Source organism: Poecilia reticulata, linkage group LG3 (genome assembly GCF_000633615.1).
Source record: "Poecilia reticulata strain Guanapo linkage group LG3, Guppy_female_1.0+MT, whole genome shotgun sequence".
Classification (NCBI taxonomy): Eukaryota; Metazoa; Chordata; class Actinopteri; order Cyprinodontiformes; family Poeciliidae; genus Poecilia; species Poecilia reticulata.
This window is the reverse complement of record NC_024333.1, coordinates 31,452,237-31,462,917: the sequence shown is the minus strand read 5'-3', so window position 1 is coordinate 31,462,917 and position 10,681 is coordinate 31,452,237. Positions and strand designations below refer to the sequence as shown.

At 42.6% G+C, this 10,681-nt stretch overlaps 1 protein-coding gene across 9 annotated transcripts in view; it reads left to right on the top strand.

The window, feature by feature from the left end:
- The window catches only part of LOC103463007 (SH3 and multiple ankyrin repeat domains protein 2), a 185,821-nt gene that overhangs the window by 48,514 nt on the left and 126,626 nt on the right, over positions 1 to 10,681 (top strand). For 8 of the 9 annotated variants that reach the window (XM_017303933.1, XM_017303932.1, XM_017303931.1 and 5 more), the window contains exon 1: positions 9,256 to 9,504. The exons of the other annotated variant lie outside the window; for it this stretch is intronic. In XM_017303933.1, coding sequence (XP_017159422.1) covers positions 9,421 to 9,504 — 84 coding nt within the window. In that variant the 5' untranslated portion in view covers positions 9,256 to 9,420. Of the gene's footprint in view, positions 1 to 9,255; positions 9,505 to 10,681 lie in introns of those variants that run through there. 9 annotated transcript variants of the gene reach the window in all.

The window sequence follows — 10,681 nt, the reverse complement described above, 5'->3', positions numbered from 1 at the left end:
CCTGCGTCAGGAATAAATCAACCTTCTCATTCTCACCTCTCCTGCCGCTCAGCGCCTCTCTGATTGCTCAGGTGAGGATGGAGGTCATGAAGTCTCTCTGAGAGGTGATGACATGAGCAGAGGAGGAGGAGGAGGAGGAGAGCGATGAAGGCTCATACTTCAGCTCTTAGAGCAGATGATTGTTCTGCGACGTATTAAGGTCACTGTAGACAGAAAAAGAAAAGAGGGAGGATGTGTTCCTGTGCAGTCCGCTTTAATCCAACTCCAACCTGTTAGAAGGTCCGGTTCGGTTTCCGAGGTGTGAATCGAACTCTGAGCTCCAAACCCGGGTCTGGCTCTGGGTCGGTCTGGTTCCGTTTGAATTCATTCTTGTTTTATCCGTCCGTCCGTTTTCTAACACCCTTGTCCCCGGTTGGGTCAGGGGGGGTTCTGGTTCTGACCTCCAGCGAAGGCCGGGTCACCTGGTCAGGTCGTCTGTCTGTCTGTCGGATGCGAAACTTCAGATAAAGTTTCATTATATGACGTCATGAAGTCCTGCTGTGGAAACCAGAGTGGAGAGTAAAGGGGCGTGGCCTGGTGCTGTCTTTCAGGCACCGTTGGCATGGCAACAGGCGACAGGCGAGCTAACCGCTAACAGCACAGCTAATTAACCAGCTAACAATAGCCTGATGGACTGTAGGAGATAAAAATCAGATTAAATTTTGCTCAATAAAAGATGCAATCATGCATGGAGGTTTGGAGGGAATATGTAAAAGTTTGTGACGCGTTTCTGAGGCTGTAAATCTGCTCTTTGGGTGAACTCTGCAACGGTCCAGCTTTATCTGGCAAACACTGGATGTTTTACATAAAGAGAGGGCAGGTCTGTTTATTCTGCGCTGATTAAAGCAGCAGGGGGGAGATTAGGAGAAATTATCTGCTGATGAATCTGTGTGCGGCTCCGTTTGCCTCCCAGTTCGTTCTGTTGTCAGAAACCCGTTAAACACATAATGAAGTTCTTGTCCTCTGGAAACGCTTTGTACTTTCTGCCGGAGGAAACCGCAGAGCCTTCAGGTTAAGTTTCTTGCCGGTGAGTTTGAAACGTCTGACGGTTTAAAACCTCGTCTTAAATGTGCTGCAGAATCTGGAGGAAGACTGGAGGAGAAGCCGTTTGAGAAAAGTGAGGAGAAATCAGATTTATTCCCCAGCCTGTCCACGCAGACGCGGTGAGAACCGGATCGGCCAGCCTGGAGGGAAACGCTCCCCACAGCACCAACCTGAAGCTACAGGTCTAAACTGTTTGTGTCCAGGATGTGTGGGGTCTGCAGAGACGTTGGCTTTCCTTTTGTTGACCTTTGACCTGTACTATGGAGGGAAGAGTCTCCTCAGAGATGTAAAGTCCAGGTAGCAGCCGAGTGTTTGGCACCGGAGTGAGAAACCTGCAGTAGAAGCCGAAGGTCGTCGCCAGGTGAGGATTCAGGTGGGACGTTTTTCACACCAGTCCGACCTGCTGCTGGGTGGGCAGCTGAGAAACGGCGGCGCCTGAACTGCTGGTCGGCATCATGTCTGAAAGAGGCTGAAACTTTAACCTGTAACAGAAACATCAGGATTATTGGTTTCCCTTTCACAGCTTTTCCATTTTTAACTTCCGTCTCCAAGTTTTTCCGTCAGCAGCGATCCATCATCATTGGTCCTGCTAATTAAAACGGAGTTATGAAAAATTGATTCGACGCTGGCCGTTCCCCATGCAGTCTGCGTTAGCCGGGTTTGGACGTGTTGCAGCAGCTCTGAAGGATGTTTCACCAACACCTGCAGAAGATCTGCAACGTCTAGATGCTTTTATTAAACCAGCAGGAACCTGAGTAAAGAATCCAACAATCAGCTCAACGTCTTGTTTTGAACATGTCAGATTTCTTACTGTTTTTCTGTTAATCCCAGTTTAAATGTCGTTGCTTCCTGCTTGCTGGTTTAATAAGTGGCATTAATCTTTGTATCGTTCATATTTTTTAAATCTTGCAGCTTGTCATTACGCGTTAGCGTAGAGCAGTGGTGTCAAACTCATTTTTATTTTGGGCCGAATCAAAAATCTGAATGTTCTTAAAGGGCCGGTTGCACCAGAATCTATTGATAAAACCAATAAAACTGTTAAAATATCAATAAATAGCTGTTCCTCTGGGATTTGTGATTATTTTAGTGTTTATTTTTGCAATCAAAATGACAGATTTTGTGGTGGATATTAAGAAATATTTGTAATCGTTATTCTTTTACAATATTTACACTACTGTATGATGTCAAATGTGACTCTTTATCACTCGTCGTATCAGTTACGGATTCAACGTTTTTGACCAATTTTGAGAAAATTAGCAGTAAAATCAGGAAAAAATGTGGAAATTTGTTGATTTTGTGTGATTTTTGCAGATTTGTGAAAAACTGGAAGGACTTATTGATGTAATTTGGAGTCCAGAGGGCCACATAAAAAGCTACAGCGGGACAGATTTGGCCCCCGGGCCTTGAGTTTGACATCTGTGGCGTAGAGCAAACCTCCACCTTCCTCAGGCTTTTCCTGACCTGCTGCTTTGTCTTTTTAAACTCGTCTGCAAACTTCTTCAACATACAAAAACGAAGAATTCACTGGCGACTGACAACAGCAAAGTAAAAAGTCGAGTTGTGACTTTTCCGTCGAGGCACGATGAGAGCAGCAGCAGCAAGACTGAAGTGTCTGGAAGTGTTTCCGTTTTCAGCAGTCCAAAGAGTCGAAGCAACAAGTGGATCTTTCATAAATAACCGTTTTTAATCAGATGTCAGGAGCGTCTCTGAAGTGAGCTGCTGCTGAAGCTAATTAGTGATGATTAGCTCAGAGTTGGACAAAGTTGTTGTTTTTCTCCTGTTGATCTGCCTCTTCATCCCGTCAGTCACTCTGTTCTATTTACGGCTCATTTTGTTCAGAAACTGCAGTGAAGTGGGTCAGACTTCACTAAACCTGGGAGTCTGGCAGCTAAACTGACAAACTGAGAAGTTTCAGGTCTTAAAGGTGGAGATGGAACAAAGTTCTGGAAGTATCAGTTTTATAAGATGTGTGGAATGTTTACTGGGAGGAGAGGAACTATTTATGTGGATATTGGATTATCTGAAATGTAAAACATTTTGTTTGTTTTATTTAAATGATGAATGCAGATTTATTTTTCTTCAGGTGATGTTTAACTGCAGCCCCACTTTCAGGCGGAGTTCCTCAAGGTCCCATCCTGGGTGTCGTTCTGATCGATACCCAGAAATAAACTGACTTACCTTCATTTGGAAAAACGGAATAAAAATCACCTGGATCCTTTTGTTGGGCCTCGATTTCATAAAACCAGCTTCCTGTTAAAACGTTGGTGTGATTCTTTTTGTTCTTAAAGCAGGAAAAACGCAAAAAGTGTTGAGTTGTGTGATTCATAGTGTTTAACTGCTGCATTACCTTTGTCATTTACTGCTCATGTTTTAAATATTTGAGGAAATTTCAATAATCTGAAAGCTACATAAAGGTTAATATTAAATAACTAATCAGAAAATGGGTTGTACAGTCAGTTTCACTTTCATTTAAGCATCTTGCATACTGAGGTGAGTGAATCGCCGATGCTTGAGATGAATTCAGGTCGTTGCTGTGATTCCTGCATTGCTTCAGTGTACAGAAAGTCGTTGCTGCAGCTTTATTTCCCTGGAACTTCATAACCTGAAGATTAACTTTTAAAATTTTAAACATTTTGATCATTCTTAGAATCCTTTTGTTTTAGTGATGGAGGTTTCCAGGTCTAAATTGACCCTCTTATGTACATATTTTTAATAATCGTAATATCTTCTCCATTTATTACTGTTCCTTTTGGAGCTGATGATCTGCCTGCTCCTCCTCAGCAGCAGAAAACCTCAGAACGGGCCATGAAGCCTGAACTTCTCCAGTAAAACCAGACATGTGAGACAGAAGAGCTCATGGAAAACCATTTAAAGATCTCTGGAAGCTCCAAACATCTCCGGCGTCCCGGATCGTGTCCTGAGACGTACCGGGAAACCTTGGAAACGGATTTTAAGAGGATTCTTCCAGTTGGAGGTGTTTCAGCTCCTCCTCCTACGCCCGCTGTTGTTGCTATGTGATAAAACTTTAACCCCTTCCTCTGTTGCCAGAGTTACAGGACTAAAGATGTAACCTTTACATGAGACGACAGAAGCACCTTCCACAGGATGAAGGCAAGCTTCGGCTCTCAGGATGAATTACATCTTTATTACATTTAGAATGAAAAATTGAACACAGCGAAAACTGAAACTGCAGCCAGGAAAGGACCAAACAATAACCTAAGAACAACTGAAGAGTTATAGTGTTTAATATGGATCTGCAGAAAGCTTTGTTGTCACAATGCATTTGAGAAAAACTCCTCTGATTCTTCCTAAACACAATTTTAACACAAAGTAAATATTGCATGCAGTTTCTGATGCTGATTAAATTTTCAGTCTTCCAGCAGCAGCAGCCCTCTGACTCCTCCTGCTTTCCCTCAGCTTACCTGAATAAAAACGTCTGGAAACCGTCCAGCTGCACCGGATCAGAGTGAGACCTCCTGAACGTGTGTGTGCAGAAAACGTCATTAAGTGGCTCAAAGTGGTGAAGATCTGCAGTTTCTGCTCGTCTTGGTGCTGATGAGACGTTGCACCTGCAGGGGGCCGTCATGTTCCTGCCGCTGAAAGATCTGGGTCAAAACTACTGTACATTTTTACTCTGCTGTCATGCAAACAGATGCTTCAGATTCCCGTCAGGGTTTGCATTTCTCTGGGCTTTCATCACGATGCGGCTGCAGAGCAGCGCCGGTCACGTGACCTGCAGAAACACACTAAGCGACAGAAACACTCAGAGTCCAGACAAAACAGAATAAAACAGTTTGATAAAACAAGCTGCTGTAATCAGAATAAAGTTGTAACAATGTAAGAATAGACATGCGGCAATAAAATCTAAATATTACGAGAACAGTCATCAAAATATGAGAAGAAAAATATTACCAGAATAAATGTGGAATACTACAAAAATAGAGTAATAATGAGAATAAAGTTGTAATAATATGAAGATTTCATATTATAGAGAATAAAGCTGTAAGACAATATAATGTAATAACACAAGAATAAAGTCGTAATTTTAGGAGAATCCATGTTTTTCCCACTGTGTTAAATGAAGAACGTTGAGCATCTGTGAAGTTTGAATTTGGTTTCAGTTTTACAGGAAAACTTCATTTTTCACCACATCAGCAGCAGAACTTTGGCTGAGCTGCTCGCTTCACATCCAGATCATTTTATCCAAGCTTTTCACTCGATAAAACAACTTTTTTCTCATAATTTAATGTTTTTCTTTGGTAATATTACACCTTCATTCAGATCATTTGAAAACTTAACCCTTTCAATTAAAAATAGATCAATTCTCTCAGTCTGGCCCTAACAGACCATCGTACTCGGGACAAAAACAGCCTGGAGAAATATTTGTAATTCCAGACTTTACTTCAAATTCAGCAGAGAAACATTTAAAAGCTGCAGGATTTCAGCTCCACTGTCCCGAACGTCCTGCTCTAAAACATCCAAACTGAGTTCTATGGATTGTTTTAGCCAAGTTTGTAGGAAGTTGTTCATTTATTAATAATTTATTTCATAATCAAGCAGATTTCTATTCAAAACCAGAACATATTGGGCTGATTTTGATGCTGTGCAGCTTTAGAGCCGCCACGTTTAGACGTCGGGTTCTGCTCAGCTTCATGTTTCCGTCAGAGTGAAGCATCAGGGAAAACAACATGGTTTAATCCACAATAACAATATTCTAATATTCTAATGCAGATTGAGAGCCGGCCGCAGGAAGCTGCTCTGATCCAGGATCTGATGCGGCACCGGAAACTAAAACTGGGTTCCAGCGTTCACTTTACTGTAGATGTATTTAAATCATGCAAATTGGTCTTTTTACAGTTCAGTCAGTTTATAAAAACACTTTCAGATCCACCAGTCAGTGACGCTCATATAAATGAATCCTGGGAACAAAGACTCTGTGGTCAGCCTCTAAAGCAGAGACAGTTTAACCAGAACGTTTTCCAAAACCTGCTAAATATTCTCTACAATTTCAAAAACGGATATTTGAGGTAATCTGCATAAAAGCTTTGGGTTTTTTGCTCCTCTTTGTGTAATTTCCTCTGTGAACATCCCAGTTTGAGGAAGAGTCATTTGCTTCCATATCAACATAAAATAAACTGTATTTTTCTGACTTATTGCCTCATTCATGGCGGCTCATTAATCAAACAAGTCACTTCAGATTTTCAATTTTATTTCAAATGTTCACTAAACTCAGGAAAAAAATCAGAAAATACTTTGGTTGATAAAAGTTTCCGGTGCAGCAAACACCAGAAACTGACCTTTGACCTGACCTTTGACCTGATCTAAACTGTGAAACATCTTCTCTCTGCGTCTGATGAGGCTTTCTTCCGTTTTATTTGAATTCTTCCTGGTTTTTAACGGGGAAATCTCTGATGGAACAATAAAGAGAAACATAACGAGACGAAGAAACCCAGGACGTTTCTGCGTCACTGGTTGCCATGGCGATCCTCTTCTTTTCTGGCGGAGCACTTACAGAGATAATTTATCAGTAAAACAAGAAGCTCTGTGAAAACGGACCAAAGCCGGTCAGAATCTGCCGTTTGCAGCACATGAACACGTTTCTGCTGTTTCTGAACAGAATCAGGTTGAAGATCCTTCAGGAACATTCAGCTAAAAGTTTAAAGTTTAGGAGTGTGTGCTCATCGCCTGGAGACAATCTGGAAACAATAGATCTACGTTGTGGAGCATAAACGTCCTGCGGATCGATCATCTGAATCGATCCGTGGCGGTTCTGGGTTTTACTTGGATTATTTTGGGGTTTTTATTGTTAAGAAAGCAAAACATCGTCACACTGAGGCAGAAAATATGATGTGAAATTTAAAAGTGTAAAGTTTGAAGGAGCTGTAATCAAAGCTCTGTTATGTTCATGTTACTGTATGTGGAGTTATTTTTTAAATGTATTCTAGTAAAATGTTTCCTAATATACTTTAAGGTAAAGTTAAGAAGGAGGTGCATATTTTTTAAAATTTTAAAATTAATGTCATTTATTCCTTTGATAACTTTTAAGAACAAAATAACGTTTCTAATCATTAACAGGAGCAGACTAATGGTGCGTCTGTTTGTAAACGGATCAAATTAAAAATGGAGATTCCTTATGGAAAGGAAAACTTAGAACGATGTTTGTACGAATGTTAAGTTTTCCTCGTCTTGGCGGACGCCATGTTGAAAACTCGACTTCTCTGACTTTAACTGGACCACTGTGAAACCAGCTCCGACTTCCAGTTTCCAGCATAGATGGATACTTTACTTCCTGCAGAGCGAAGCTCAAAGCTTCTGCAGAGGATTTTTATCCGTTTAAAAATGACTGGAAGAAAAGGGATTTTAACTCTTTAAAATGACCGTTTTTTACTTTTACTGTTTGGTATTTGCGTTTGCCAGAAGGCGACCTGCCTCGTCTCTGTGTGACGCTGCAAGATTTTAAATCAGAAAACGTCTGAATCAACATCCTGTTGGTTCAGAAGTGAAAAACGAGCTCAGCGCCTGCACACACTCGGAGATCCCACAGATCTGCGTCCTTTATGCCGAGTTTTCTTTTCTTCCCCTAAATGCCTCATTTAAATGACCTGAACTTTAAAAACAAATCCTTTGAAATTCTCCATGAAAGAAACGACCAGAACTTCTCCTTCATGCCTCACAGACTCAAATTTATGGCTTCAACAGTCGTGTTATTCCTATCAATCATCTGGATTTGATCATTCTGAAACAAAAGCTGCTTTTCATAAAGATCTGTCCAACAAACCTGAGCTCAAACGGAGGTGGTTCTGTTTCTGGACTCTGAGGGGTAACAAACCGAAGCTCTGGTTTCTGTCGTCCAGACGTGAACGCATCGATGTTTGCAGACAAAGAAAACATTAATTCTGCTTTTATGGCTCTGAGCTCTAATTCAGGCGTCGTCCTCACCGGCGTTCAGACAAAACCTGTTTCTGTCTGATGTCTGACAGAACATCACTTTTCTGCTCTTATTTCACACATGGACACACACACACACACACACACACACAAGTCAAAGCAAATTACTGTGTTCATTACTGAGCTCGGCACTCTGATGTCTGCAGACCTCTAGAAAGTCACAAAAAGGTCTTTTTATCTCTTCAATTACACCTCAGAGTGAAGGAGAGACTTTTGTTAAAGGAAAATTAATCCAGCGACGATGAGAGATGGACTCTGAAGCCGAGGAGCTCATAATTACATGCATCACCTTTAATGAAAGGAGGAAGTGCTGGTGTGGCGTGACGGAGATCTCCTCTGTCTGCTGGTCCTGCTGGACCCGACAGCCTGCAGCAGAACCCGGTGGATGAGGCTGATCCGCTCCGGTTCTGGACCGGAAACGAGGCTGAGCTCAGAGATTGCATCAGGTGTTTCAGTGTTTCATGAGAACATTTCTTTCCTCGCCTCGTTTCTTCACACCTGAGAAATAATCCCAGAGATGCGTTCAGGGTTCTGATGTGACGCAGGAGAAACTTTTATCCAAAGTTTTCAGGTCCAGATTCAGACACTGGAGTCAAACAGATCAGACTCCCAGTTGGCTAAAGGTTTAGCTCCGCTGGTCGGTCCAGAGTCTGAACCTCTGATGGTCATGATGCTCATTGACCAGGTTGGATGTGAAAATGTTGAACTTTCACACGTTGTCCTTACTCTGGTTCTGCAGCACCGACCAGACTGGGTCGAGCCACGTTTCCTCTTTCCAGGCCACCATCTGCTGTCTCCATTCCACATGATTGTACAAATTGGAATTACAAAAATAAATTGAATAAAAACACGGCTGCACTCGGATCAGGTGTTTTTACTGTCACATGATCAACAACCAGGAAGTTGTTGGCTGTTGGTGCTGCATGTTTTTAATCCCTTATTGAGTGACTTTAACTGTGCTTGAAAGTTTTTTTTTCAATATTAATAAATTCTGTGTTAATTAGTGAAAACTGGACTGTTGTTAATATTTTTACTTTTTATCCCTTAACGTTATTTTTATGTAGTAGGAAAATAAAAAAGTGCCGTTTTTCCTCCACTCTGCTAAACATTGAAGGTTTTTTCTCTTAAGATGCTTCTTGGTCATTCCAGGCTGAAATTACACCTTCTGGCATAAAAACCGTTATCAATGCATGCAGCAGGTAGCCGTTGCCATAGACACAAAAATATTCCATCGATTTGCGCTGATGTGAGGCCGTTTTAATCAGGTTCTGATCACTGTCAGCTGGGTCCGGCTCATCCAAACAGAACCGCTCCTGTTAACACCAGAGCGACTGTAATTGGCCCCATGCTGATTGCAAAAGTATTCAGGAAAATGATCCACATTACAGGATGAAGTCCTCAGCTGGAAGCCAGAGCAGAAAGGTGCAGAAACCTCCGGAAGAGGCTCTTCATGCTGATGGAAGGAAGGAAGTGGTAATTTTCTCAACAACTTATAATAACTTGCATGTTCTCCTTTTTTCATCTGGTTCTGAACTCAGAGGAGGGAAACTGAACCGCTTCTGTCCTGGTCAGACAGAACCTGCAGCATCAGTGACCTTCCTGTTATCAGACAGCAGGTGTCAGTGATGATGTCACCGCGTCGGCCATCACGCCTGAGCAGCGCCGATAACTCGGCATGACTCAGAAAAGTCCAACTGCACCCAAACGTCTCATCCTGTGCTGGCGTCACCGATAACGCTGCTTTCTGTCAGAGCTCAGTGTTCACCGGCGGCAGAGTGAAGGTTCACAAACACCAACGATGTTTCTAATAAGCACATTGCTGCAATCACACAGTAATAACACCGTTATTACTGCTGCTTATTAGAAACAGATTGGTAAATCCTGCAGCTCATAAAATGTTGCGTTTCATCCACAGTGAAAGAAAGACGTTTCTGCTCAACAGAACATTTCCACTGGATTTGCTGCACATTCACATCCAGAACCAGTAAAGTAAAGTCTTCCTCCACAGTTCTGGGCGTTTCTGTCCAGTTTAGATTCACCTGGAAAAGATTCAGGAGGAAACTTGTTGGACGAATCAGATCCTCTCTGCTGGGAAGCAACCAAACTCTCAGATGTTTGACCAGCCTCCCCCTCCTTTAAACGTTGGAGTTTATTTCCTCTTGCACAGATTTTCTCTCCTGTTTGCGTCGACGCAGATCCTCCGATTGTTTTTACTGCCAACAATCCCAACCTACAGAAGGACATTAGCTGAGTTTCCATTAGCAACATGAGTAAAACTTTGTCAATATTTCGCTGATGGCTGCTTTGCAAACAGCAGCCATCAGTTTGTCAAGTAGTTTCCATAGATCTGAACATCAGATCTATGGAAAAATCTTCAAACAGTCTAAGATCTGTTGACCATCGCTCCTGGTGGGACCCAGAGGGAAGGGTTCCCCAAAGGAACCCAGGGGGAACGGTTCCCCGGTGGGACCTAGAGGGAACGGTTCCCCAAAGGAACCCAGAGGGAACAGTTCCCCAAAGGAACCCAGAGGGAACGGTTCCCCGGAGGAACCCAGAGGGAACGGTTCCCCGTAGGAACCCAGAGGGAACGGTTCCCCGTAGGAACCCAGGGGGAACGGTTCCCCGTAGGAACCCAGGGGGAACGGTTCCC